We start from the raw sequence: 26,035 nt of genomic DNA on the forward strand, positions 1-26,035 counted from the left end.
GGTGTGCTCTCACCATTGCTCCATCTGTGAGAAGCACCCTTCTGCAGAAGTAAACTGCCTTGCTGAGAAAATTCTTTGAGCGCTAGTTCTTCTTTTTGGTACGGAGGAACAAGCATTTGCTTCTAACAATTACTTGAATCCAGGAGTTCAAGACCAGCCTGGGCTACATAGTGAGACTCTCATTTCTACAAAAAGTTAAAAATTAGTTGGGCGTGGTGGTGTTTGCCTGTGGTCCCAGCTACTTGGGAGGCTAAGGGTGGGAGGATTGCTTGAGCCTGGGAGGTTGAGGCTACAGTGAGCTGTGATCATGCCACGCACTCCAGCCTGGGCAATGGAGCCAGATCCTGTCTCAAAATAAAATAAATGATTTCGGGTCAGGCACAGTGGTTCACACCTGTAATCCAAGCACTTTGGGAGGATGAGAATGGAGGATCACTTGAGTCCAGGAGTTTGAGACCAGCCTGGGCAACATAACAAGACCTCATCTCTAAAAAAAATTTTTTTAAAATTAGCCAGGTGAGGTGTCATGCACCTGTAGTTCCAGTTTCTCACAGGCTGAGGTAGGAGGATCAGATGAGCCCAGAAGATTGAGGCTGCAGTGAGCTGTGATAGCACCACTGTACTATGGCCTGGGTGACAGAGCCAGACCCTATCTCAAAAATAAAATTAAAAAAAATAAAAAGGCCAGGGTTGGTGGCTCATGCCTGTAATCCCAGCACTTTGGGAGGCTAAGGCAGACAGATCACAAGGTCAGGAGTTTGAGACCAGCCTGGCCAATATGGTGAAACCCTGTCTCTACTAATAATACAAAAAAATTAGCCAGGTATGGTGGCGCACACCTGTAGTCCCAGCTACTCGGGAGGCTCAGACAGGAGAATTGCTTTGAACCTGGGAGGTGGAGGTTGCAGTGAGCTAAGATCGCGCCACTGCACTCCAGCCTGGGTGACAGAGCGAGACCATGTCTCAAAAATAAATACATAAAATAGAATAAATGATTCAGGGTTTGAAGGGTGGTGGATGCATATTGTGTAAAAACAGGAGGACGTGGAGGAGGCTGTGGGAGGGAAAGAGACTGCTGGGATCACTTCTCCTGCCTGCCAGCTCTAAACCTCCACGGCTCACACCTCCCTCCGAACAAAGGCCAAATTCCTCCCGCCACTCGCAAGGCCCTGTAGGAAGCAAACACGGGCCGCCCGCACCTCCAGACTGAAGCGCACACAGGCCTGGAGGTGGTGGCACACAGACTGGGGAAACGGGCCCGGCAGACAGAGGGAGATGTTTCAGGTGGCCGAAAGGGCCTGGGCAGAGGTGTGGAGGTGGGACAAGGTGAGGCGTGTGGTGGACCGGAGAGAAGCTGCCTCGAGTTGACTTTCGCACCCTCACTTCCACCTCACTGCGCTCACCCACCCACAGGCACTGCAGCGCCCATCCCTGTCCTGCAGGGAGCAGTCATTGCACTGAGGCTCAGCCCGCTGCACCTCGGACCCGCCTCCCAGCTTCCGAAGCGATGTAGGCCCCGCCCTCTGCCCCTGGCCCCGCCCCCGGGCCTCAGACCTGCCTCCCGGGCAATCTCGCCCCTTCCCTGCACCCTGGCCCCGCCTCCTACGCCATCTCGGCCCCGCCCTGATCCCGCCCCATACACAGCAGCCCCGCCCCCAGCATAGGCCCCACCTCCCAGGCAATGTCGGCCCTGCCTCCCGCCCCTGCCCCGCCCACTGCGCCTCAAGGCTCCACTTACCAGCATCCCAGGTAATGTCTGCCCCACCCCCTGAACCTCAGCCCCACCTCCCAGGCAATGTCGGCCCCGCCCCTCCACCTCTGCCCCGCCTCCAGGCTTCCAGAGCGATGTTGGCCTGACTCCTTTCTGGACTCAGGGACCAGGGAGGGGTTGGGTTTCCATGAGGGCGCCCCTTCCCTTCCCACTTCCTAGAGCTCCACCCCAGGGCTCTGCCCAGCACACCCCAACACTCTTGCAGATCTAGCCACCCTCTGGAGGCTTGGACACCCGGAAGCTCTAGGTGGGCCCCAAAACGTCACTCTTCCCCTGTCCCTGAGTCAGAGACCCCTTCACTCTCCCCAGCCATGACTTCAACTCAGGCCTTGTGGCCCTCACCCCAACCCTGAGCCGTGTCACCTCCCGGGTCTCCCCACCTCCTCTCCCCACTCCACTCTTTCACCAGATAAATATGCCGGCCTGCCCCAGCTCAAACGCCATCTATGGCTCCCCAGTGCCCCGCAGCCTCTCAAGGCAGAGCTGAGCCCAGACAATCCCATGTCTTCCCTGCTCACCTCCCACCAGCTTGGGCTTCAGCTGTCCAGACACCTGCTGGTAGACGGCTTGTATGCTCCTCTGGGAAGACCTTCCCCAGCTGCCCCATTGTCACTGGATCCCCTCGGTACCCTTTTAAAAAATAAATAAATAAATAAGATAGGGTCTCATTCTGTCACCCAGGCTGGAGTGCAGTTGATCTTGTCTAACTGCAGCCTCGACCTCCTTGGCTCAGGTAATCCTCCCACACAGCCTCCTGAGTATCTGAGACTACAGGCATGCACCACCACATGTGGCTAATTTTTTAAATTATTTATTTATTTATTTATTTATTTATTTATTTATTTATTTATTTTGAGACAGAGTCTTGCTCTGTTGCTCAAGCTGGAGTGCAGTGGCATGATCTCAGCTCACTGCAACCTCCACCTCCTGGGTTCAAACGATCCTTCCATCTTAGCCTCCCGAGTAGCTGGGATTATAGGTGCCCACGGCTAATTTTTGTATTTTTAGTAGACATGGAGTTTCACCATGTTGGCCAGGCTGGAGTGGAACTCCTGACCTCAGGTGATACACCTGCCTCAGCCTCCCAAAGTGCTGGGATTACAGGCGTGAATACCACATCCGGGCTTTGCTATTCCTCTTGTCCATCCGTTCTCTTTCCCACTAAATTCTTCTGACGATGTCTTTTTTTCTTTTTTTAAAGACGGGGTTTCACGATGTTGGTCGGGCTGGTCTTGAACTGCCGACCTCAGGTGATCCACCCGCCTTGGCCTCCAAAGTGCTTGGATTACAGGCGCGCACCACCATGCCCAGCTAATTTTTTTGTATTTTTAGTAGAGATGGGGTTTCACTGTGTCGACCAGGATGGTCTCAATCTCTTGACCTTGTGATCCGCCCGCCTCAGCCTCCCAAAGTGCTGGGATTACAGGCGTGAGCCACCGCACCCGGCCTGTGTTCAGCGTTTCTTCCTGCCTCTCTGCTGAAGGTCAGCCCCACAAAGGCAAGAATTTGCCTGCCTTCTTCACTGCTGAGTCCCGAAGGCCCACAACACTGTCCGTACACAGTAGGTGCTCAACAAATGCTCATGGAATGAGTGAGCGAATGAATGGATGGTTTCCTGTCTTCCACCGTCTTCTCTGACTGTGATGGCTCCCAGAGAAGGACGGGGCAGTGTCCAGCTTACAGACAAGCAAACAGGGACTCCGCAAGGGGCACCAGGGCCCCAGCCCCCGCCCGGGGGCCACACCCAGCACCTGCTGAATTCTCACCAGCACTCTCAGCGTTGCCCCAGTATATCCGGTTCCCTAGATGGGAAACCCAAGGTCAGAGAACTCTGGGGAGCAGGGCCTGCGGGCAGCTCAGGAGCCCCAACAGGGGCCAAGCCAACCCTCTCCAGTCTGGCTGGGAGGCAGGCAGTGTTGGGTTGTGCTATGCGTATTGTTTTTTTTAATTTTTTTTGTTTTTTGAGATGGAGTCTCTCCCTGTCGCCCAGGCTGGAGCACAGTGGCGCAATCTTGGCTCACTCCAACCTCCACTTCCCAGGTTCAAGCGATCCTCCTGCCTCAGCCTCCTGAGTAGCTGGGATTATAGGCATGCACCACCACACCCAGCTAATTCTGTATTTTTAGTAGAGATGGGGGTTCTCCATGTTGGTCAGGCTGGGCTCAAACTCCTGACCTCAGGAGATCTGCCCGCCTCGGCTTCCCAAAGTGCTGGGATCACAGGCGTGAGCCACTGTGCCCCGCCTAGTTGTGCTATGTGTATTCTAAAGGCAGCTATCTTCCATTTCAAGAAATGGGAAGCAAGGCCAGGCACGGTGGCTCACGCCTGTAATCCCAGCACTTTGGGAGGCCGAGGCGGGCGGATCCCCTGAGGTCAGGAGTTCGAGACCAGCCTGGCCAACAGGGCGAAACCCTGTCTCTACTAAAAGTACAAAAAAAAAAAAAGGCCTCTCGCAGTGGCTCCCAGGAGCCTAAGGCATGGGGATTGCTTGAAAGCAGGAGTTCAGGACCAGACTGGAGGGGGCCCGGAGGAAGTGGTTGGATTCTGGGCGGCCTGCAGGAGCTGCTGATGCGGGGTATGCGGGGAAGGAGAAAGAAATGAGATGAGCTGGGCGCAGTGTCTCACGCCTGTAATCCCAGCTCTTTGGGAGGCCGAGGCGGGCGGATCCCCTGAGGTCAGGAGTTCGAGACCAGCCTGGCCAACAGGGCGAAACCCTGTCTCTACTAAAAGTACAAAAAAAAAAAAAAAAAAAAAAAGCCTCTCGCAGTGGCTCCCAGGAGCCTAAGTCAGGGGGATTGCTTCAAAGCAGGAGTTCAGGACCAGACTGGAGGGGGCCCGGAGGAAGTGGTTGGATTCTGGGCGGCCTGCAGGAGCTGCTGATGCGGGGTATGCGGGGAAGGAGAAAGAAATGAGATGAGCTGGGCGCAGTGTCTCATGCCTGTAATCCCAGCTACTTGGGAGGCTGAGACAGAAGAATTGCTTGAACCCAGGAGGTAGAGGCTGCAGTGAGCCAAGATCATGCCACTCCACTCCAGCCTGGGCAACAAGAGCTAAACTCCATCTCAAAAAATAAAAAATAAAAAAGTGGGGCTGGGTGTGGTGGCTCACGCCTGTAATCCCAGCACTTTAGGAGGCCGAGGTGGGTGGATCACGAGGTCAAGAGATTGAGACCATTCTGGTCGACACAGTGAAACCCCATCTCTACTAAAAATACAAAAAATTAGCTGGGCATGGTGGTGCGCGCCTGTAATCCCAGCTACTCAGGAGGCTGAGGCAGGAGAATTGCCTGATCCCAGGAGGCAGAGGTTGCGGTGAGCCAAGATCGCGCCATTGCACTCCAGCCTGGGTAACAAGAGTGAAACTCCGTCTCAAAAAAATAAATAAAATAAAATAAAATAAAAAAGTGAGGCCAGGCTCAGTGGCTGATGCCTATTACACCAGCACTTCGGGAAGCCAAGGTGGGAGGATCACTTGATGTCGGGAGTTTGAGGCCAGCCTGGGCAACTTAGTAAGACCCCATCTCTACAATATTGTTTAAAAAATTACCCTGGTGATTTTGTGAGCCTGTCGTCCCAGTTACAGGGAAGGCAGAGCCGGGAGGGCCAGGCTGCAGTGAGCTATGATTGCACCACTGCATTCCAGTCTGGGTGACAGGGCAAGATCCTGTCTTGAAAAACAATTTTTGGCAGGGTTGGGGAAACCGGGAATGGTGGCTCACGCCTGTAATGCCAGCACTTTGGGAGGCTGAGGCAGGTGGATCAACCTGAGGTCAGGCGTTCCAGACCAGCCTAGCCAACATGACGAGACTCCTGTCTCTACTAAAAATACAAAAATTGGCCAGGTGTGGTGGCGGGTGCCTGTAATCCCAGATTCTGATGGAGTTTCACTCTGTCGCCCAGGCTGGAGTGCAGTGGCGCGATCTCGGCTCACTGCAACCTCCACCCCCCAGTTTCGAGTTCCCGGGTCAAGCGATTCTCCTGCCTCGTCATCCTGAGAGCTGGGACTACAGGCATGTGCCACCACACCCGTTTCTGTATTTTTATTAGAGACGGGGTTTCACCATGTTAGCCAGGAGTGCCTGGATTTCCTGACCTCGGGATCCACCGGCCTCGGCTCCCAAAGCGCTGGGATTACAGGTGTGAGCCGTCACGCCCGGCCACAACATTGTTTTTAATAAAATCAAATGAGATTTGAAGAAAAGAGTCACCGACTGACATAGTGGCACGGGCCCTGTTGAAAGCACGTTCCCGAGTCTTAGCTACTATTCCTGACCCCATTTACACATGGGGAAACTGAGGCACACTGGAGGTCACAGAGCTGTGCGAGGGGTCTCTGGGCCTCCGGCATTAACCCTGGGGGTGGGAGAACTCAAACGGTTTTGAGCTTTTCTCCAATTCTCAGGGATCCCTGGTGCAGAGGCCTCCCCATAATGCCTGAGCCCTCTGCTGCTGCCCTAGGCTGCAGGGGTCGTGCGTCTACTGAGCACCAACTGTATACGCAAGTTGGGTGGGCGATGAGCGCCAACTGAATAAATTGCTTCTGGCTGGGTGATGAGCGCCGACTGCATACTTTGCCTCTGTCTAGGTGATGAGCGCCTACTGTGTACTTTGCTTCCGGCTGGGTGATGAGTGCTGACTGCATACTTGGTTTCTGGTTGGGTGATGAGCGCCGACTGCGTACTTTGCTTCCAGCTGGGTGATGAGTGCCTACTGCATACTTAGTTCGGGCTGAGTGATGAGCACCTACTGCATACTTTGCCTCTGGCTAGGTGATGAGCACCTACTGTGTACTTTGCTTCCGGCTGGGTGATGAGTGCCGACTGCATACTTGGTTTCTGGTTGGGTGAGGAGCGCCAACTGCGTACTTGGTTTCTGGCTGGGTGATGAGTGCCGACTGCATACTTGGTTTCTGGCTGAGTGATGAGCACCTACTGCATACTTGGTCTTTGGCTGAGTGATGAGCACCTACTGCGTACTTTGCTTCCAGCTGGGTGATGAACGCCTACTGCATACTTGGTTTCTGGCTGGGTGATGAGTGCTGACTGCATATTTGGTTTCTGGCTGAGTGATGAGCACCTACTTCATACTTGGTCTTTGGCTGAGTGATGAGCACCTACTGCGTACTTTGCTTTCAGCTGGGTGATGAACGCCTACTGCATACTTGGTTTCTGGCTGGATGATGAGTGCTGACTGCATACTTGGTCTTTGGCTGAGTGATGAGCACCTACTGCGTACTTTGCTTCCAGCTGGGTGATGAGCGCCTACTGTGTACTTGGTTTCTGGCTGGGTGATGAGTGCTGACTGCATATTTGGTTTTTGGCTGAGTGATGAGCACCTACTTCATACTTGGTCTTTGGCTGAGTGATGAGCACCTACTGCGTACTTTGCTTCCAGCTGGGTGATGAACGCCTACTGCATACTTGGTTTCTGGCTGGGTGATGAGTGCTGACTGCATATTTGGTTTTTGGCTGAGTGATGAGCACCTACTACATACTTTGCTTCCAGCTGGGTGATGAGCGCCTACTGTGTACTTTGCTTCCAGCTGGGTGATGAGCGCTGACTATATACTTTGTTTCTGGCTGGGTGATGAGCGCCGACTGCGTACTTGGCTTCTGGTTGGGTGATGAGCGCCGACTGTGTACCCCAGGAGGGCTGTACCAAATAGGACCTGGAGCCACATGGTGGAGCTTCTGCTTTGCTGCCTGCAGCTGTTTGCTTTGTGATCCCCGGGCCTGACTTTGTGTGGGCACTTGACCTTTGTCTGTTGGGAGAGTGAGAGGCTTGGTGGGCCATGTGACCCCAGGAGGGTCCCCGGGCTTCCTGATGCCTCTGTTATTTTGCGTTTCAGGCAACGGTGACAGCAGCCCTGAGTCTGTGAGGAGGAGGGTGGTGCACAAGGTCAGGGACAGAGAATCCCTGGTTATTCCTGTAATCATTACTGGCATCACAGTGGTGGGAGAGGCCCAGGACTGACCCATTTCCGAGGGTGTCGAGACAGCCTCAGACCCCAGCCCCCCCTTCCCGACTCCCGCCTGGTCCCCTGCACCCGCTCTCAGGCCCGCCCCGCCAGGAGCCATTGGTGCTGTAACCTTGAATTTCACAAGCTCCCGAAACGGGCTGAGAAGGAAAGAGGGGTGCTCAACGCAGGAAGGGTCCTGTAGGAAGGGGCTCCGAGTAGCCCCTGAGCCTCATAACCCTGACCGGCAGGCTCAGTCCAGCATCTGGCACTGCGAGGAGTCGCATGCTGGGAGCCTCCAACCCTCTCCCTCCCAGCCTGCACCCTGGCCCCAGGAGCCTTGGCTTTCTCAGGTAAGGGACACAGGGACCACCTGGGGTCTGACAGAACCACCCAGCTCTGCCCTGTTTGGCATCAGCTCCTCCATCTGCACACATTCAGAATCAAAACTCACACCCAAACGGGGCTGTGTCCTCTGTACCTGATAGTTGCTGAGGAAAAGAAGCTGATATGACCAAGAGTTAATCTCCTCAACATATAAAGAGCACCAAGGAGTCAATAACAAAAGCATTCAGGCCAGGTGCGGTGGCTCATGCCTGTAATCCCACCCAATTTGGGAGGCCAATTTGGGTGGATCACAAGGTCAGGAGATCGAGACCATCCTGGCTAACACAGTGAAACCCCATCTCTACTAAAAATGCAAAAAATTAGCTGGGCCTGGTGGCAAGCGCCTATAGTCCCAGCAACTCGGAAGGCTGAGGCAGGAGAGTTGCTTGAACCTGGGAGGCGGAGGTTGCGGTGAGCTGAGATAGCGCCATTTCATTCCAGCCTGGGCAACAAGAATGAAATTCCATCTCAAAAAAAAAAAAAAAAATTAGGCCGGGCACAGTGGCTTACACCTGTAATCCCTGCACTTTTTTGGAGGCTGAGGCAGGCAGATCACCTGAGGTCAGAAGTTCAAGACCAGCCTGGCCAACATGGTGAAACCCTGTCTCTATTAAAAATACAAAAAATTAGCCTGGCATGGTGGCAGGCACCTGTAATCCCAGCTACTGGGGAGGCTGAGGCAGGAGAATCGCTAGAACCCGGGAGGCAGAGGTTGCAGTGAGCTGAGATCATGCCACTGCACTCCAGCCTGGGTGTAAGAGCAAGACTCCGTCTCAAAAAAATAAAATAAACTAAATAAAATGTTTAAAGTTAAATAAAATAAACGAAGCTGTTGGGAGCTTGCTGCTGAGTCCTTGCGGTGGCTGAGCTCCGGAAGAGCCCCTCAAACCACCGTGGAGAGACCCTCCAGGAGAATCGCAGTCCAGGGGTTCACGGGGCAAGACCCTCTGCCATGCGGCCCCGGACAAATCGGCTCCCTTCTCTGGGCCTCAGTTTGGGAAGTGGGAACATTGACCTTCACTCAGCCCCCTCCTCAGGGCTGCCAGGAGCTCGGTTTTCTGAGTCGCCGGAGGACGGTTGTTTGTTTCACAAGCGTTCACCAAAAGGGAAGGAAACGGCCCAGCTCTGGGTAGAATCGGCCCAAGAGGCAGTGGGGGCTCCTCTGAGGCTGCAGCCCTGGTCCCGGCTCCTCACCGTGTCGTGAGGCTGAGGTGCTGACCCTCTCCGCACCCTGTCCGTCAGCCACCAGGACGGGGACAGCGTCCTCGGGAATGAAGTTCCACACTCCAGCCGCCCAGGCAGTTATCCCTTTAATGCCCACGGAGCTGGGTTTTCCAGGCTCTGTCTCAGTGCTCTCTGACTGAGGGCGGCACATTGGGAGGCCGAGGCATCAGATCACCTGAGGTCGGGAGTTCGAGACCAGCCTGACCAACGTGGAGAAACTCCGTCTCTACTAAAAATACGAAAAATTAGCTGGGTGTCATGGCCCATGCCTGTAATCCCAGGCAGCAGGGGAGGCAGGGCCAAGCCCAGAGGACCCACCTGCGCTGACGTGACGGCCGTGGAGACCAGAGTGTCTTCTGCCCAGGCATTCAGCAATATAGATGGACAGCCGGGCGCGGCAGCTCACACCTGTAATCCCAGCACTTTGGGAGGCCGAAGTGGACAGATTACTTGAGCTCAGGAGTTTGAGACCAGCCTGGGCAATACGATAAAACCCCATCTTTACCAAAAACAAAACAAAACAAAACTTAGCCAGGCGAGGTGACAGGCACCTGCAATCCCAGTTACTCGGGAGGCTGAGGCGGGAGACTTGCTTGAACCAAGGAGGTAAGGCTGCAGTGAGCCGAGATCGCACCACTGCACTCCAGCCTGGGTGACAGAGCGAGACCCTATCTCTAAAAAATAAAAGCAGGGCCAGGCTCACCACTGTGAGCCCCACCACCGGCTGTGGAGCTTCACTTTATGACCTGACCTTTGCCGCTAAGAACGCTCCCGCTTAAAGGTGAAGACCCCCAGGCACAGCCATGTCCCACTGGAGTCTCGACCCCATAGAATGTCAGCACCACAGGGTGGGTCTCGGTCACTGCTGCATCCTCACCTCCTAGAGGAGGTCTGGTATACACTAGGTACTCAATAACTGCTTAATACAGGCAGAAATCTGCCAGGCATGGTGGCTGACTCCTATCATCTCAGCACTTTGGGAGGCCGAGGAGGGAGGATTGCTGGAACTCAGGAATTCGAGACCAGCCTGGGCAACACCGCAAAACCCCGCCTCTTAAAAAAATAAGATAAAAATAAAATTAATATGCAGAAATCATCAGAGCTTCCAGGGAGACCGGCCTTCCTCATTGTCCCCACAGCCCTGAGGTCAGCACTGGGGTTGCAGACGGGGAGACTGGGGTTTGACGGGTGGGGCCCGAGGGGAGCTCCCACACATGTGCAGCCGCGTGGAGGCGGGGTAAACCGAGGCACAGAGGGGTCAAGCGCCTTCCCGAGGTCACTGGCAGCCCCAGAGCCCGTCTCCGCCGCCGCCCTGTCTCTGGCCCTGTGGGGCAATGATTATTATCAACGTGATTATTACCGGCCACCTCCTGAGAGGATCGATTTCCCAGAAATGCCCGGCTCGCTGCAGGCGTTGCTGGTGGGGCCTCTCGACCACAAGCCACAGCCAGGTTCCCCCTTTCCGGCCGTTGGCTAAGGGTGGGAGCCGAGGCCCCAAGACCTCTGCAGGGGGACACCAGCCTGCATCTGCCATGGGGCCTGGGTCGGGGGGCTGGGGACGTCCGCTGCTGACCGTGGCCACCGCCCTGATGCTGCCCACGAAGCCCCCCGGTGAGGAGCCCCCCGGAACCCCCACCCAGGCCCCCGTGCAGGGGCTGCACCCAGGAACCCCCAGTCCCGGGAGAACCCACAGGAGGGCCCCACCTGCTCCATCTGCTGAGCCCCCATGGCTGCCTCAGCTGGAAGAGGGTGCAAGTCCAGCTGGGGTCTCAGCTCAGCCCAGCCCGGGGTCGCCCAGACTCCGAGCCCCTCCCAGCGCCCCTGGGGGGCTCGTCCGGCTTTGCCTCCTGCTCTCTGGGCCTCCCGGTCTCACCTCTCACCCATCTCTGGCCTCTCCTGCTCCCGCTGCCCTGACCCCAGCCCCGCCAGCCCTTCCTCCTGCCCTGCCTCGTCCCTGACTCTGGCCGTCCCTTCCCCAGGCTCCTGGGGGGCCCAGATCATCGGGGGCCGTGAGGTGAAGCCCCACTCCCGGCCGTACATGGCGTCCTTGCGCTTCCAGGGCCAGCACCACTGCGGGGGCTTCCTGCTGCAAGCCCGATGGGTGGTCTCGGCCGCCCACTGTCTCAGCCACAGGTGAGCTCACCTGTCCAGCCCCTTCTGTCCGGACGCTTGAGGGGGACTCCAGGCTGGCAGAGAGCTGGGGAGGCGGCAGCCCAGGACCAACCCCCCTTGCCTGGTGGGGGCTCCTGCAGGAGGGGGCGTCTCAGCTGGGAAAATCAGGGAGGTGAGAGAAACTCAGAAGCCGTGGCGGGAGCGAGAGGTACATCCTTTTTTCTTTTTTTTTTTTTTTTTGAGAGAGAGAGTCTTGCTCTGTCACCAGGCACCAAGCTGGAGTGCAGTGGCACGATCTCGGCTCACTGCAACCCCCACCTCCTGGTTCAAGCAATTCTCCTGCCTCAGCCTCCCGAGTAACTGGGATTACAGGCGCGTGCCACCACACTCGGCTCATTTTTGTATTTTTAGTGGAGACAGGGTTTCACCATGTTGGCCAGGGTGGTCTCAATCTCTTGACCTTGTGATCCACCCGCCTCGGTCTCCCAAAGTGCTGGGATGACAGACGTGAGCCACCGCGCCCGGCCAAGAAGGACATCTTCTAATGATTACCATGTTCGTCTTTTTTTTTTTTTTTTTGAGACAGTCTCTGTCTGGCAGGCTGGAGTGCAGCGGTGCAATCTCAGCTCGCCGTCACTTCCACCTGCCAGGTTGAAGCGATTCTCCTGCCTGTAATCCTAGCTGCTTGGAGAACTGAGGCAGGAGAATCACTTGAACCCAGGATGCAGAGGTTGCAGTGAGCCGAGGTCACACTCCAGCCTGGGGAACAGAGTGAGACTCTGTCTCAAAAAAAAAAAAGAATATTAAGTTGGTGCAAAAGTAATTGTGCTTTTTGCCATTTAATTTTTTGTGTGCGATCATTTTTGCACCAACCTAATATCACAGGGCCGGCGTGAGCATTAAATGGATGGCTGGGCCTCCATTTCATGCAGGAGGGGACTGCGGCCCAGGACGGGCAGCCCTCACCCCCGCCTCCCCCGTCCCCTCCTCCCCACAGAGACCTCCGCACGGGCCTGGTGGTGCTGGGCGCTCATGACCTGCGTGCCGCAGAGCCTACTCAGCAGGTGTTTGGCATCGACGCTGTCACCAGGCACCCCGACTACCATCCCGTGACCCACGCCAACGACATCTGCTTGCTGCGGGTGAGCCCTGGGGCTGGGGTGGCCGGTGGGTGACATACATTTATTTTTTTAGACAGTCTCCCTCTGTCACCCAGGCTGGAGTGCAGTGGTGCGATCTCGGCTCACTGCAACCTCCGCCTCCCTGGTTCAAGCGATTCTCTTGCCTCAGCCTCCTGAGTAGCTGGGATTTCAGGCACGCACCGCCACACCTGGCTAGCTTTTTGTATTTTTAGTAGAGATAGGGTTTCACTAGGTTGGCCAGGCTGATCTCGAACTCCTGACCTTGTGATCTGCCCACCTTGGCCTCCTAAAGTGCTGGGATGACAGGCGTGAGCCACCGCGCCCGGCCATTTGTTTCTTTCAGGCTTAATTCAGTCTATTTTTCTTGTATAAAAAGCCTATGTTGTAGCCACAGCTGGAGCCTGGTTCCTCTGCTGGGAGACTCTGGTGTGGGTCTTCATGAGGCCGTCGGCGAATTCCTGATAGGGAGACTTGGTGAATACAGCCTCCTTTCAGAGGTCGGGAATCAGGTAGCTGTAGGTCTTTTTTTTTTTTTTTTGAGACAGAGTCTTGCTCTGTCACCCAGGCTGGAGTGCAATAGTGTGACCTCGGCTCACTGCAACCTCCAACTCCCTGGTTCAAGCGATTCTCCTGCGTCAGCCTCCCACGTAGCTGGGATTACAGGCGCGCACCACCACTTCCGGCACATTTTTTGTATTTTTAGTAGAGACGGGGTTTCACTATGTTGGCCAGGCTGGTCTCAAACTCCTGACTTCAGGTGATCCGCCTGCCTTGGCCTCCCAAAGTGCTGAGATTACAGACATGAGCCACCGCGCCTGGCCGCTGCCTCCCTTTCTATTTTGCTCAGAAAACGCCTCGCCCTAAACTCTCCTGTCCACGGAGGCTGCTCCTGTTGTGTGGAGCCCACACCACACTTGGAGGGCTGGTTAGGGAATTCTGTCTTTACTTATTTATTTATTTATTTTTTTAGTGGAGATGGTGTTTCCCCATTTTTGCCAGTCTGGTCTCGAACTCCTGGCCTCAAGTGACCCGCCTCAGCCTCCCAAAGTGCTGGGATTCCAGGCAGGACCTACTTTTTAAAGGCACGACTGGGTGCGGCGGCTCACTCCTGGAATCCCAGCATTTTGCTTGCGGGGGCCGAGGTGGGCGGATGTTGACCAGTCTGAGCAACATGGCAAAAACTCCATTTCCACTAAAGATACAAAAATTAGCCGAGCATGGTGGCATGCGCCTGTGAGAATCACTTGAACCCGGGAGGCGGAGGTGGCAGTGAGCTGAGATCGCACAACTGCCTGGGTGACGGAGTGAGACTCTGTCTCAAAAGAAAAAAAAAGTAGTGGCCGGGCATGTTGGCTCATGCCTGTAATCCCAGCACTTTGGGAGGCTGAGGCAGGAGAATCGCTTCAGCCCAGGAGGCGGAGGTTGCAGTGAGCCGAGATCACGCCACTGCGCGCCAGCCTGGGTGACAGTGACTCTGTCTCAAAAAAAAAAAAAAGGGAAAGACCCTTTGGGGAGCTGAAGGGTGAGACTGGAGGCCTGAGGGGTGGTGCTGTGTTGACTGAAGGAGCGGGGCCTCCTAACCCGGCCTCACAGTGGCTGTCACTGACTTCTCTTCACAAGGGCAGGACCGGGGGTCACATGGATAAACTGAGGCAGGCAGGAGGAGGGGTGGCCTGAACTTGTGCTCTCTGTGCAGCTGAACAGCTCTGCTGTCCTGGGCCCTGCAGTGGGGCTGCTGGGCCTGCCAAGGAGAGGGGCCAGACCCCCCGCGGCCGGGACACGGTGCCGGGTGGCCGGCTGGGGCTTCGTGTCTGACTTTGAGGAGCTGCCGCCCGGACTGATGGAGGCCGAGGTCCGAGTGCTGAGGCTGGACGTCTGCAACAGCTCCTGGAGTGGCCTCCTGAGCCGTGCCATGTTCTGCACCCACAGTGGGGACGGTCACAGGCGGGGCTTCTGCTCGGTAAGATCCCCTCCCGGCTCCATCTGCTTACTGTATGGGGAAACCGAGGCCCACAGAGAGGGGCAGGGCCAGGAAGGGCCTTGGGAACCGAGTCCCATTGACGTTGGACCAGACCCAGAAGCTGAGGCCCAGGAAAGGCAGGGAGTTGGCGAGGGTCACACAAGCCTCCCATGTCCGTCTGTGCAGGTTGTGCACTGCACAAACTACCATGTGCTTGTGTATTTAGACAAGCAGTGTTCAGTAGAGGGAAGTAACAGATTTGAGAGGAAGCAGCTCCCACCCATAAAATCCTGTCGGATAAACCCTGGGCCTGGAGGGTCTTTCACCGCAGGCAAGAGAGAGACTTGGTTCAGGACACATGCTCCGGAGCCAAACAGCCCAAGTCCAGGAGGAAGGGGACTGTCCACTTTCCCGATGTGTGACCTTGGACAAGTCGCCCGACTCCTCTGGGCCTCTTTTTCACTATCTGTAAACTGCCACGATAATAATATCTGCTTGGTACTGTCGGAGCTGATCCCAGATGCCAGTTAGGAGTGTAGGATGAGGGGTTTTAGGGTGAGTATTTGGGGAGCCCTCTCCAAGGACAGCACCTTTGAGCTGAGACTTGAAGGAATCCTTAGAAGATCTGAGAAAACACAGGCAAGGCAGAGAGACCCGTTAGTGGAGGGCTGCCGTGTACAGCTGTGTACGTTGCACACTGCCAAAACACTGCAGACTGGACTGTTTACACAGGCAGCACCCAGAGCGAGGCGGGACAGGTCTCCAGGCTCTACAAAGGCTGCATCACTGAGGAGGCTGGTGGCAGAGGGCAGAGAAGTGGGTGGGGGCTGGGTCCTCAGGGCCTGGAAGGCAGAGGTGACTTCACTTTCTGCTCGGAGAGCAGTAGGGAGCTACAGAGGGTTCTGAGGCAGGGAGGGTGGTGGTCGGCTGTGCCTGCAGCAGCTCCAGAGGCCCTGACCTCACCTCTCCTTTTACTCCAGGCCGACTCGGGGGGGCCCCTGGTGTGCAGAAACCGGGCCCACGGCCTCGTCTCCTTCTCGGGCCTCTGGTGCGGCGACCCCAGGACCCCCGACGTGTACACGCAGGTGTCCGCCTTTGTGGCCTGGATCTGGGACGTCGTTGGGCGGGGCGGCCCCCAGCCCGGCCCCCTGCCTGGGACTGCCAGGCCCTGGGAAGGAGCCCCCTGAGCCACTGCCTTGCGGCATGCAAATAAGATCGCCGCTCCAGGCCTGGAGTGCTCCGTGGCCGGGGTAGGGGGTCCGTGGGGCCGCAGACGCCGGAAAACCTGACGTGCAGGGTTGGGGTGGGACGGGTGACAGGTGGGGGCACCCATTCCGCATGCAAAGGGCTGAACGGAACTGAGTAAAATGTTAAGTGACGTCCAGCCTCGCCCTCGTCAGCGCCCCCGGTCCCAGGTCCAGTCCTGTTGCGTCTCCTTGACCACAGCCTCTTTCCACCCTCCCATGTCCCCCACCGTGAACACCTCTGGGTCTCCCTCCGTACCCCTGCCCTGCAACCCACACTCCGTTCTCCACGAGTAGGCAGGGAAACTCTGGGCTCCTCTGCAGGGTGTGGGGGCCGAGACGGCCACACGGTGGAATCCCAAGAGGCCTGGCCTCCCATCAGGCCTGGCGTTCATCCCCGGAAAACCACAGAGAAGGGCGCCGGGTACACACCAAGTCCCAGCTGATGTCATTGTCACAGCTGGTTATTGTGTGATTTTATTTTTAGATTTTATTGTTATTATCATTATTTTGAGACAGAGTCTCGCTCTGTCGCCCAGGCTGGACTGCAGCGGTGCGATCTCGGCTCACTGCAACCTCCACCTCCCGGGTTCTGGCGATTCTCCCACCTCAGGCTTCTGAGTAGCTGGGACTACAGGCACACGCCACCATACCCGGCCAATTTTTGTAGTTTTAGTAGAGATGGGGTTTCACCATATTGGCCAGGCTGATCTCAAACTCCCGACCTCACGATCCACCTGCCTCGGTCTCCCAAAGTGCTGGGATTACAGGCGTGAGCCACCGTGCCCGGCCAGTTGTGTCATTATTATTTTAGAAACAGCGTCTCACTCGGTCACCCAGGCTGGAGTGCGGTGGTGCGATCACAGCTCACTGCAGCCTGACACCCTGGGCTCCAGCCATCCTTCCACCTCAGCCTCCTGAGTAGCTAGGCCTACAGGGGCATGCTCCCATGCCTGGGTCATTTTTCTTTTTTTTGTAGAGACGGGGTCTCACTGTGTTGCCCAGGCTGATCTGGAACTCCTGTCCTCAAGCGATCTGCCCGCCTCAGCCTCCCAAAGCTCTGGGATTACTTGGGTGAGCTGCGGCCCGGCCCTAATCCTGTTATTATCATTCTTGCTGTTGCTACACTCAGGTCCTTCGAGGCCGAGCCTCCATTTCTGGGCGCCACGCCAGCTGGTTTCTTAGGGCTGCCCTGAGCCGTCTTGACCATCCCGTGTGCCCCTCCCAAAAGGCCTGTTTTCTCTCCCTCCCCTCCCGCACCGCCGCAGCCCTTCCTGGGCTCATCCACTGCCTGGAGGGGCACTGAGACCCAAAGCGGCCAGAGGCTGCCCAAGGACAAACGCCGGGTCTCCGGGGTCTCTGTTCAGGGTGCCTCTGGAGCCCCTCGCAGCACCCCAGGCCCCAGGCTGCTAACCCCATAGCCTGAGAGGGGCGGCTTGAAGCCCCGAGAGAGGAGACAAACCGAGGCCTGGACTCTCAAAGTGGTTTCTTTGAGTCTTTATTTCTTTGGTGAGGCAGGGCCCCAGGGTGGGGAGGGCAGCCTGGTCGGAGGCTCCCGTAGACCCCCCAGCCCAGGGGCACTTTTCTGGGCACCACAGGTAAGGCACTGCCTAGGGGGACTGCAGGAGGATGAGTAAGCTCCCCGCACCCCTCACCCCCGAAGCGGGAGGCGGGATTTCCTCCACGTTGTCCCCTCCTCATAGCTGGTTTGAGGTTCTGGTCTACAAACAGGCACAGGTGGGGGATTCTGAGCGTCAGCCCAGATTGAGGGGAGGGTGAGCCGTCGAGGGGGAGCTGGCCCGTGACCAGCACCTGGCTGGTGTCGCCAGCTCCAGCTACGCTGGTGGGTAAGGTGGGTCTGGCTGGAGCCTGGGTCTGCAGGCCTGGCCAGGCGGGCTGTGCGGGACCCAGGAGCCCTGTGTGTGAACGCCGATGTGGAGGCAGCAGGCACCCGGCTCCAGGACTCCGGGATGCTACACATGTGTGAGTCTTGGTGCCTACACCCCCTTCGGGGCTGGTGGGTGAGCAGGGGCCCAAGGTCCCTCCCAGAGACCCCCCCAAAGTGGACGGGGCTCCGCCAGACACAGTGCCCTGCTCTGAGCTGCTGCTGGCTGCTCCACGTCTGAGACCACGCAATGTCGCCTCATAAACTGATGTGGACCGCAGCGGGGAAGGCACTGGGCGGTTCTGTGGCTGAGCATGGCCCGTGTCAGGAGCACAGGCAGTGCCCTTTCCCAGGGGCACACTGGGCATTTCTCAGTGGCCTTCACAGCATGCAAAGGGGCACACAGAGGCAGTGGGGAAGTTGGAGTTCATAGGCTGGTAGGAGGGAACAGTGGCAGCCTTCCTGGCCTTCATGAAGGGTCTCTCCTGCTGGGTAAGGTCACAATGTTCCGAGGTCCATCCGTACACACCCAGGCTAGACCATTCATTCACACCCAGGCTAGACCATTCATTCACATCCAGGCTAGACCCTCCATTCACACCCAGGCTAGACCATCGATTCACACCCAGGCCAGACCATCGGTATTCACTCCAGTTAGACTATCTGTACACACCCAGGCTAGACCATCTGTACACATCCAGGCTAGACCATTCATTCACACCCAGGCTAGACCCTCCATTCACACCCAGGCTAGACCATCCATTCACACCCAGGCCAGACCATCTGTATTCACTCCAGTTAGACTATCTGTACACACCCAGGCTAGACCATTCATTCACACCCAGGCTAGACCCTCCATTCATACCCAGGCCAGACCATCCATTCACACCCAGGCCAGACCATCTGTATTCACTCCAGTTAGACTATCTGTACACACCCAGGCTAGACCATCTGTACACATCCAGGCTAGACCATTCATTCACACCCAGGCTAGACCATCATTCACACCCAGGCTACACCTTCCATTCACACCCAGGCTAGACCATCCATTCACATCCAGGCCAGACCATCTGTATTCACTCCAGTTAGACTATCTGTACACACCCAGGCTAGACCATCTGTACACATCCAGGCTAGACCATTCATTCACACCCAGGCTAGACCATTCATTCACACCCAGGCCAGACCATCCGTACACACCCAGGCCAGACCATTCATTCACACCCAGGCTAGACCTCCTCTGCTCCTCCTGGCCAGAGCCCAAGACCCCTGTTCTAGGAGGCTTGGGGCTGAGAAAAGCAGTCATGCCTCTTCAGGAATTACCAGCAGGGAATGCCCAGCCCTCTTGATGGTAGCAATAATTAATAGGTTTATCCCCAAAGGAGCAGAACTGTGGGGTCCTCCCTGGCAATAGGACTCAGGGTAGGGGCTAAATCGAGCCCTCAGTGCCTGGGACGCAGGTCCATCCTACCCACCAGCCGGCCCCAGGCCTCCATTCCTCAATCCTTCCAGGATATCGTCAGGGGTTTTGGGATCCCCAAGTGGTCTGAATCCAGGTTTAGGGAGTGTCCGTGGGATATAAATTAGACTCTGCTGTGGCAATAAATAACAGGGGGTGGGGGGGCCTTGGGCGCCAGGCCCAGGCCTGTCCTGCAGGCTCACACGAAGTTCTCTTCCTCCTCCGCCGATTCACCATCTGGGGGCTCCTGAGGGGTGCCTACAAAGGTGCCTGCAAGTGTCGATAAGAGCAATGAGGGCGCAGGGCAGGAGGCTCTCTGTTCCCCAGGACAGGCCTGTCTCCCCCGCCCTGCATCGGCACCTGCGCAGCTGCCTGAGTGGCGCACGCCGATGGAGCGGCCCAGAAAGCAGGTGGCCTGGCGCAGGTGGCACGAGGAGATGTAGGTGACGTTGTTGTTGCCGCAGAGCTCCTGGCCGGGGCTGGCGGGCACAGGGCAGGGTGCCGCCCGACACACCACGCAGTGGGCACTGCCAGTCTGGTCCACGACGCACGACTGCGGCCGTGAGCACACCACACGATCACAGGACTCTGCAGGCCAGGTGCCAGGGGCGGTTCAGGGGGCATCTCGCTGAGAACCCCGAAGGGCTCTTGGCCCCAAGACCCGCCCTTGACCCCCAAGTTTCGAGAACCCTCTGGTGGGAGACACAAGCCCCGCCACCTCCGTAAGCCCCACTCCACCCGACCCCTCGGGCTCCACCCACAAGCCCTGCCCCTCCGATTGTACCCAGGAGCCACACCCCTTTCGAGAGCTCAGCCCCTTATGTTACCCACAAGTCCCACCCCCTACAGCTCCCATAAGCCCCGCCCCCGATTGTACCCAGGAGTCACTCCCCTACCAGAAGCCCCATCCCTTGCATTAGCCATAGGCTCAACCAGCTTACCACCCACAAAGCCCCGCCCACATCAGGCTCCACCCCCAAGCCTTGCTCTTCCTATTATACCCAGGAGTCACACCCCTTCCATGAGCCTCGCCCCCTTGTTACCAACAAGCCCCGCCCCTCGATCGTACCCAGGGGTCACTCCGCTTCCAGAAGGCCCATCTATTACCTTAGCCATAAGCTCCACCCCTTACCAACCACAAAGCCCCGCCCCTCCACCAGCTCCGCCCACATATCAGGCTTCACCCACAAGCGCTGCCCCTCCCGTTGAACACAGGAGCCACACCACTTTCGTGAGCCCCGCCCCTTGTTACCCACAAGCCCGTCCTCCTCGAGCCCCGCCCACTAAAGCTCCACCCACATCCCGCCCGTCTCCACCCAGGAACCACGCCCCTGACAAGAGCCCCGCCCCTTACAGTCTCGCCCCGGTTCCATCTGGCCACTCTGGTTGCCCCCACCAGCCCCTCTCTAAGTCATGCTCCCACTCTAGTCATGCCACGTATCTCCTGCCCAATGTGAGCCCCAGAGGCCCCTCGGAAGTACAAAAGCGCCCTTAATCCTTAATTAGGCCCCACCCCAACCCGTGTAGCCTACACTCGGCCGAGGCCCCGCCCCTAAGCACTGCGGCAGTGACCACGCCCCTCCAGCCGGCCCCGCCCTCACGCATTGCGGCAGCAGCCCGGGTACGTGACGCGCAGGTCTGGGCGGCCCCGCCCCATGCCCCTCCCCGACGTACTGCGGCAGCGGCCGGGGTACATGACGCGCAGGTCCGGGTGGCCGCGGCAGCGCGCGGCGCGCAGTTCGCACTCGTCGCGGTAGGTGGCGCCGTCCGAGCCGCAGACCTGCAGGCGCGCCGGGAGCCCCGCGCAGTCGGGCGTGCACTCGCAGCGCGGGCGGCCCCCCAGCAGGCGGCACGCCTTGCCCGGGCCGCACTCCACCCCGTCGCACGAATCTGCGGACACAGGACACGCGCGTGGGGCCGGGCGCGGGGAGGGTCCCGGGGCGCGGGGCCGCGCGGAGGCCTCGGGGCCCTTCCCCGCGCGCCCCCTGCAGGGCGGAGGCGGGGGCGCCGTCCCAGGTCAGGGTCAGTCGGAGTCCGGGCGCTCGCGCTCCCGGGGGCGGGGGCGGGGTCCGGGGTCCCGGGGGCGCCTGCGCTGGGGGCGAGGGCTGGGGTCTCTGCCCAGAATCGGGGTCCGGCCGAGCTGCACGGCCCGGGCCGCTCCCCCTCGCAGCTGGCTGACGTCTGTGCCGATGCACGCGCTCTTCTGGGAAGGCCGGAGGGGGCCCGGCTGCGTCAGCCCGGAGTGTTCCGTCCTTGCCAGGCGCGAGTCTCGGGCTGCCAGGACCTTCCCCCAGGAGGCGTCGCGGAGGGCGGGGCGCTGGACGCCCCTCCTGGCCTGGGGAGCGTTTCCAGGGGAGGGGGCCCTCCGCAGCCCTAGGCCTCCGAACCAGGAGTTCCCCTGCACCCCCAGTGCTCAGGCAGGGATCCTGAGGTCCTGCTAGGGAAACTGGGGTCCCCGCTCCCGCTTTTAATACGCTGCCCGTCGCCTCCCACGCTCATTGCATCCTCCCAAGTCGTCATTTTACAGATGGGGAAACTGAGGCCTGGTCGCAGATGTGAGTGCAGGGGACCAAGCACCTCAGCTTGAAAGCTGCAGCCAGGATCCAGATGACCGACCCCCTTTCTGTTGTCTGGGGGTCTGGTGGGGCCTCTGAACACAGCTCTTGAGTTATGTGCCAGCCTCAGTTTCTCTGTGTGTAAAGCGGGGCTGACGGGGGAGTGAGTCCCACTTAGGGGATTGTCAGCGCCCCCCACGCAGCCCCTACAGGGCATGTGGGCCGCACCTGGGCGCCCCCACACACAGTGGCTCACAGGCACATCTGGAAATGCTCTGCCAGGGTGCTTTCATGCAAGTGAGAACGGAAGGGGGCCTGACCTCCCATCCCCGGGGGCCAGATAAGGTTGGGGGTGTGGGGTCCTAGGCCCTCTTACGCCCAGGCCAGGCACTTTTTGAAGTCTGTCCTCCCAGAAGCCAGAGGGGTTCTGGAGGGAACAGGAGTATGTCGCAGTGAGTTCAGGACCACCCAGCCAGGCTGATGTGGGATTAATCACATCTCAGGGGCCAGCTGAGTTTCTCATCCTGGCCTGCCTGTCTTCAGCCCTCAGCTCCAGCGTCTCCCGGCTCTGCCTGACCCCACCCACCAGGACCCAGCCTTAAGCCATGGTCTCTCCTGAGCCCCTCTCCCTTACCAGCTGCATCTGGCAAATTCCTAATCATCCCCCTGTAATGCCCCCCTCCTTCAAGTAGTGCCCCAACAGGCCGAGCACGGTGGCACACGCCAGTAATCCCAGCACTTTGGGAGGTCAAGGCTGGCAGATCACTTGAGGTCAGGAGTTTGAGACCACCCTGGCCAATGTGGTGAACCCCTGTCTCTACCAAAAATATAAAAATTAGTCGGGCATGGTGGCGGGGATGCCTGTAGTCCCAGAACTGGGGAGGAGAATCGCTTGAACCCGGGAGGCGAAGGTTGCAGTGAGCCGAGATCCCACCACTGCACCGTAGCCTGGGGGTGACAGAGCGAGACTTCATCTCAAAAAAAAAAGGGGGGCCAGTCGCAGTGGCTCACGCCTGTAATCCCAACACTTCAGGACGCCGAGGTGGGTGGATCACCTGAGGTTGGGAGTTTGAGACCAGCCTGTCCAACATGAATAAACCCGCTCTCTATTCAAAATACAAAATTAGCTGGGCATGGTGGTGCACGCTACTTGGGAGGCTGAGGCAGGAGAATCGCTTGAACCTGGGAGGTGGAGGTTGTGGTGAGCCGAAATTGCACGACTACGCTCCAACCTGGGCAACAAGAGGGAAGCTCCGCCCGGGGGGGGGGGGGGGAACCGTTATCTTCCAGTTTAGAGAGTGTATTTTAACTCCTTCATTTGTTCTGTGCCACCCACCAAGAGCCCCTAGTCTTGTGTGGGAGGCATCATCTCAGAACTGCAAATGCTCATTAAACACGCAGCCGTGACCCCACCACAGACCCTGGACTCTGCAGTGAAGGGCCCTGGTGTGGACATTTGGGGTCACAGGCCAAAATGGCAAACCCACCTTCCCAGGAGCTGTAAGCAGGCCTCTGTCGACCAGCTGGGAAGAGCCACCCAGGCAGAGAGCTCAGCCCCAGCAAAGGCTGGAGTCAACCGGGGGGTCCTCAGAGCCTCTTCCTGAGTCCTGAGCTGCAAGAGGCTGAAATGTGGGACCTGGGAAGTGCCCCCCAGTCCCTTTCTGAGGCTGGGATCCCCCTGCAGCCTCCTGCATACCCCTGTGACGGGGAGCTTACTCCCGGACGTCCTGCCCTCGACCACCTGACTGTTGCTGGCTGATCCCGAGCTGAGATGCCCGCCGCCCAGGGTCTCACCTCTGCAGGGGAGGCAGCGGGCGAGTCCCAGGAAGCCAAGGAGGTTGACCTTGTTCCCCGGGTGGGTGACGTTGGACCAGGCGGTGTCAATGTTGCCGGAGGCGCAGCACTCGGCCCTGGTGACGTTAGTCTGGAGCACCAGGCTGCAGGTGGCCTCCTGGCCCTGCTGCAGCCAGCAGACACCAGCTGCGGGCACAGGGACGGGGTGCTCTCCTGGGCCACTCCCGACACCCAGCCTCCACCCACCCCAACAGATGCACGCAGGCGGTGCGCAGTAGTTACGCAGGGATGATCTACCCCGACCCAGGAGGAAGGCACAGGGAACCACGTGGGTGTCCCCACCCTGGCTCTGGATCCTGGAGATCCCTCCTCCCCTCTGAGCGCCAAGGCCCCCTGCAGCCTCACCACCAACCCCCACCCATCCGGGGAGGCCCTCCTCTTTCCCTCCAAGCCCCCAGACAGGGGACTGGCACCCTGCCCAACCCCTCAAATACCACCAAACACCAGGCACTGGGCATGTCAGGGTCAGCGGGCCCGGGAGCCGCTTCTCCCACCTCTGCCCTCTGTCTAGACAGCACCCGAGGACGAAGGCACTCGGGAGCCCCGCGCCTGGCAGCCCCCCCCACCGCCGGGCCCGCCTCTTACTCACTCCAACTTGGGAACATTCCCCTCGCATGAGCTCACTGTCTCCCCAGGGACGTGGCCTTCGGGGAGGGGGCTCTGCTCTCCCTTTGGCGTGGGGCTGGGGTGGGGTGGGGCTGCAGGGATGGGGGCTGGGGAGGCAGAGAGCCCCCAGTTTCTTCCCCCATCCCTGGGGGCAGGAATGGCCGCAGCCCCCTTCCCAGAGCACTTGCTGGTTCACAGACACTGCCAGGAACCAGCTTGGGGAACTTGGCACCCATCATAGGAGGGGAAACTGAGGCCAGAAGTGGGTCTATCTCCTGCCTGGCACCTCCCAGCAAGTCCCAGCTGTGAGTCTCCACGTCCCATCTACCCGGGACTCGGGGAGGCTCTCAGCCCCAGCTGGAGGGCCTGGCTCCAGACACCCAGAGATGCCTCTCGGGACACCAGGACCATCCCAAATGGTCGCAGCTTGAATCCTGGCTTTGCCGCCTACAGGCTGTGTGACCCTGAGCCTCAGTTTCCCCATCTGGAAGACGGAGATGAAGAGAGCCCCCGGCACTCCTGGGGTCGTCGGGGTTCAGGGAGGGAAGAGGTAGACACTAGGCGCCCAATAAATGTCGGCGGTGGTTGTGGTGGGAAACCCGTGCTCTGCTGACCTCCTGGTGACCCCCTTCAGGCCCTCCTGGCTTCGGCTCGCGCTGGACACCTCCCGCGCCCCCGCCGCGCCCCCCGACATCCCCCGGCCCGCAATCCGGGCAGCCCCACGTGGGTGGCCCGCCCCGCCCTCCCCTCCGGCCGCCCCACTCACCGGGCGCGGGGTCCCCCGAGCCCATGGAGCCCACGAAGCCCACGGCCCAAGCCAGGGCCCCCCAGGGCAGAGGCCAGAGTGGCCCTGGCGCCCCGGGACGCATGGCGAACGCGGAGGCGGCAGCGACACCGACTTCCCAGCGCGCGGCCGGCGCTCCCTATAAAGGTCCCGCGGGCCGCGGGCGGGGCGGGCCGCGGGGCGGGGCGCGGCGCGGGAGTGGCGGGGGCGAGGCCGTGTCCCGCGCGGGGTGGGCAGCTGGGGGCGCGCGCCCGGGTCCCCTCCCAGAGCCAGGGAATGCGTGTGGGGAGATGCGGCTGTTCCCACGTGGAAATGGGACGGGGGCGTGAGTTCCAGGTGGTGGCCGCCTTCTGGGTGGATTGAGGGGCCGCCTCCAGGAGTCAAAGTGGGTTTGGGGGTCTTCAGTTGCAGGGGTGGCCGCTAGCTGGCAGGACCCCGGGAGGAGCACATCTGGATCCCTGCACCCCGCTTCTGTGATTTCCATGTGGTCACTTTCATGGTCCTGAGCCCCCAGCCCGGCCTCCTCGGGCCTGACCCACCCCACGCACCGAAAACCTCAGCCAGACATGGTTCCCTGCTCTCAGTGCAAGCCGCCCACCCATCCACCTGGCCGCTGGAGCCGGCATGTGGGTGGGGCGAGGTTGGGTGTGGGACAGACCCAGAGACCCAGCTCCTCCCAGCATCGTGGACGGCAGCAGGCCTCGCCCAGCCAAGGCCCCCAGGGAGGCCCCTGCGTGTGCGTGCGTGTGTGCCTCCCGCATGTGTGTGCACGCCTGGCTTCTGTCCTGGGCCCCCAGGCAACGCCGCCCCCAGCCCGCCAAGCCCTTGCCAGCGTTCCCTCGGGTCACATCCACAAGAATGTTTACTGGGTTTCTTTCCCTCTCCCTCTGAGATTCAGCAGACGCTGTTTCCAGCAGAGGCGTTTCCCGCAGTTTATGACAGCGACACTGCGTGGGCCTGGAGGCGCTGCGCCCGAGGGGGCTCTGGCGCAGACACACGCATTTCCTACTTTGGAGCCGATTTCGGTCCCGGGGGCCTCTGGATTTGTCAGGGCGCCCTTGACGAGCTCAAGGGTTCTGCAGAGGCCCTCTGTGCTC

General features: G+C 58.9%; 2 protein-coding genes across 3 annotated transcripts; one reads left to right on the forward strand and one right to left on the reverse strand.

Annotated features, from left to right (window-relative positions):
* Positions 1–10,849: 10,849 nt before the first annotated feature.
* PRSS57 (serine protease 57) lies at positions 10,850–16,008 on the forward strand. Its single transcript, XM_021676817.2, has 5 exons — positions 10,850–10,948; positions 11,317–11,470; positions 12,447–12,591; positions 14,288–14,551; positions 15,532–16,008. Exons 1-5 carry the CDS (start codon positions 10,870–10,872, stop codon positions 15,736–15,738), a joined length of 849 nt encoding a protein of 282 aa, XP_021532492.1. The 5' UTR covers positions 10,850–10,869; the 3' UTR covers positions 15,739–16,008.
* A 1,275-nt stretch (positions 16,009–17,283) lies between these two features.
* On the reverse strand, positions 17,284–25,023 carry FSTL3 (follistatin like 3). 2 transcript variants are annotated; one of them, XM_021676819.2, is made up of 5 exons: positions 24,921–25,023; positions 23,489–23,674; positions 20,814–21,029; positions 19,500–19,727; positions 17,284–19,397 (listed from the first exon to the last, which is right to left on the reverse strand). In XM_021676819.2, the coding sequence occupies exons 1-5, from the start codon at positions 25,021–25,023 to the stop codon at positions 19,339–19,341; spliced, it is 792 nt and encodes a 263-aa protein (XP_021532494.2). In that variant the 3' UTR covers positions 17,284–19,338. The 2 variants fall into 2 exon arrangements, 1 of the variants encoding a protein (XP_021532494.2); XR_002479583.2 differs by lacking the exons at positions 20,814–21,029; positions 23,489–23,674; positions 24,921–25,023 and having other exon boundaries at positions 17,284–19,409; positions 19,500–19,590.
* Positions 25,024–26,035: the final 1,012 nt, after the last annotated feature.

Source organism: Aotus nancymaae, unplaced genomic scaffold (assembly GCF_030222135.1).
Source record: "Aotus nancymaae isolate 86718 unplaced genomic scaffold, 86718_ANA_hifiasm-v0.15.2.pri h1tg000124l, whole genome shotgun sequence".
Taxonomy (NCBI): Eukaryota; Metazoa; Chordata; class Mammalia; order Primates; family Aotidae; genus Aotus; species Aotus nancymaae.

Bases quoted from the DNA above. Each gene is read 5' to 3' on its own strand.
- PRSS57 (XM_021676817.2), top strand. From the start codon at position 10,870: ATGGGGCCTGGGTCGGGGGGCTGGGGACGTCCGCTGCTGACCGTGGCC. The intron at 10,949-11,316 runs GTGAGGAGCCCC...TCCCTTCCCCAG, and splicing joins GCTGCCCACGAAGCCCCCCG to GCTCCTGGGGGGCCCAGATC. The intron at 14,552-15,531 runs GTAAGATCCCCT...CTTTTACTCCAG, and splicing joins ACAGGCGGGGCTTCTGCTCG to GCCGACTCGGGGGGGCCCCT.
- FSTL3 (XM_021676819.2), bottom strand. From the start codon at position 25,023: ATGCGTCCCGGGGCGCCAGGGCCACTCTGGCCTCTGCCCTGGGGGGCC. The intron at 23,675-24,920 runs GTGAGTGGGGCG...CTGTGCCCGCAG, and splicing joins CTCGGGGGACCCCGCGCCCG to CTGGTGTCTGCTGGCTGCAG. The intron at 19,728-20,813 runs GTACGTCGGGGA...CCTGGCCTGCAG, and splicing joins GTACCCCGGCCGCTGCCGCA to AGTCCTGTGATCGTGTGGTG.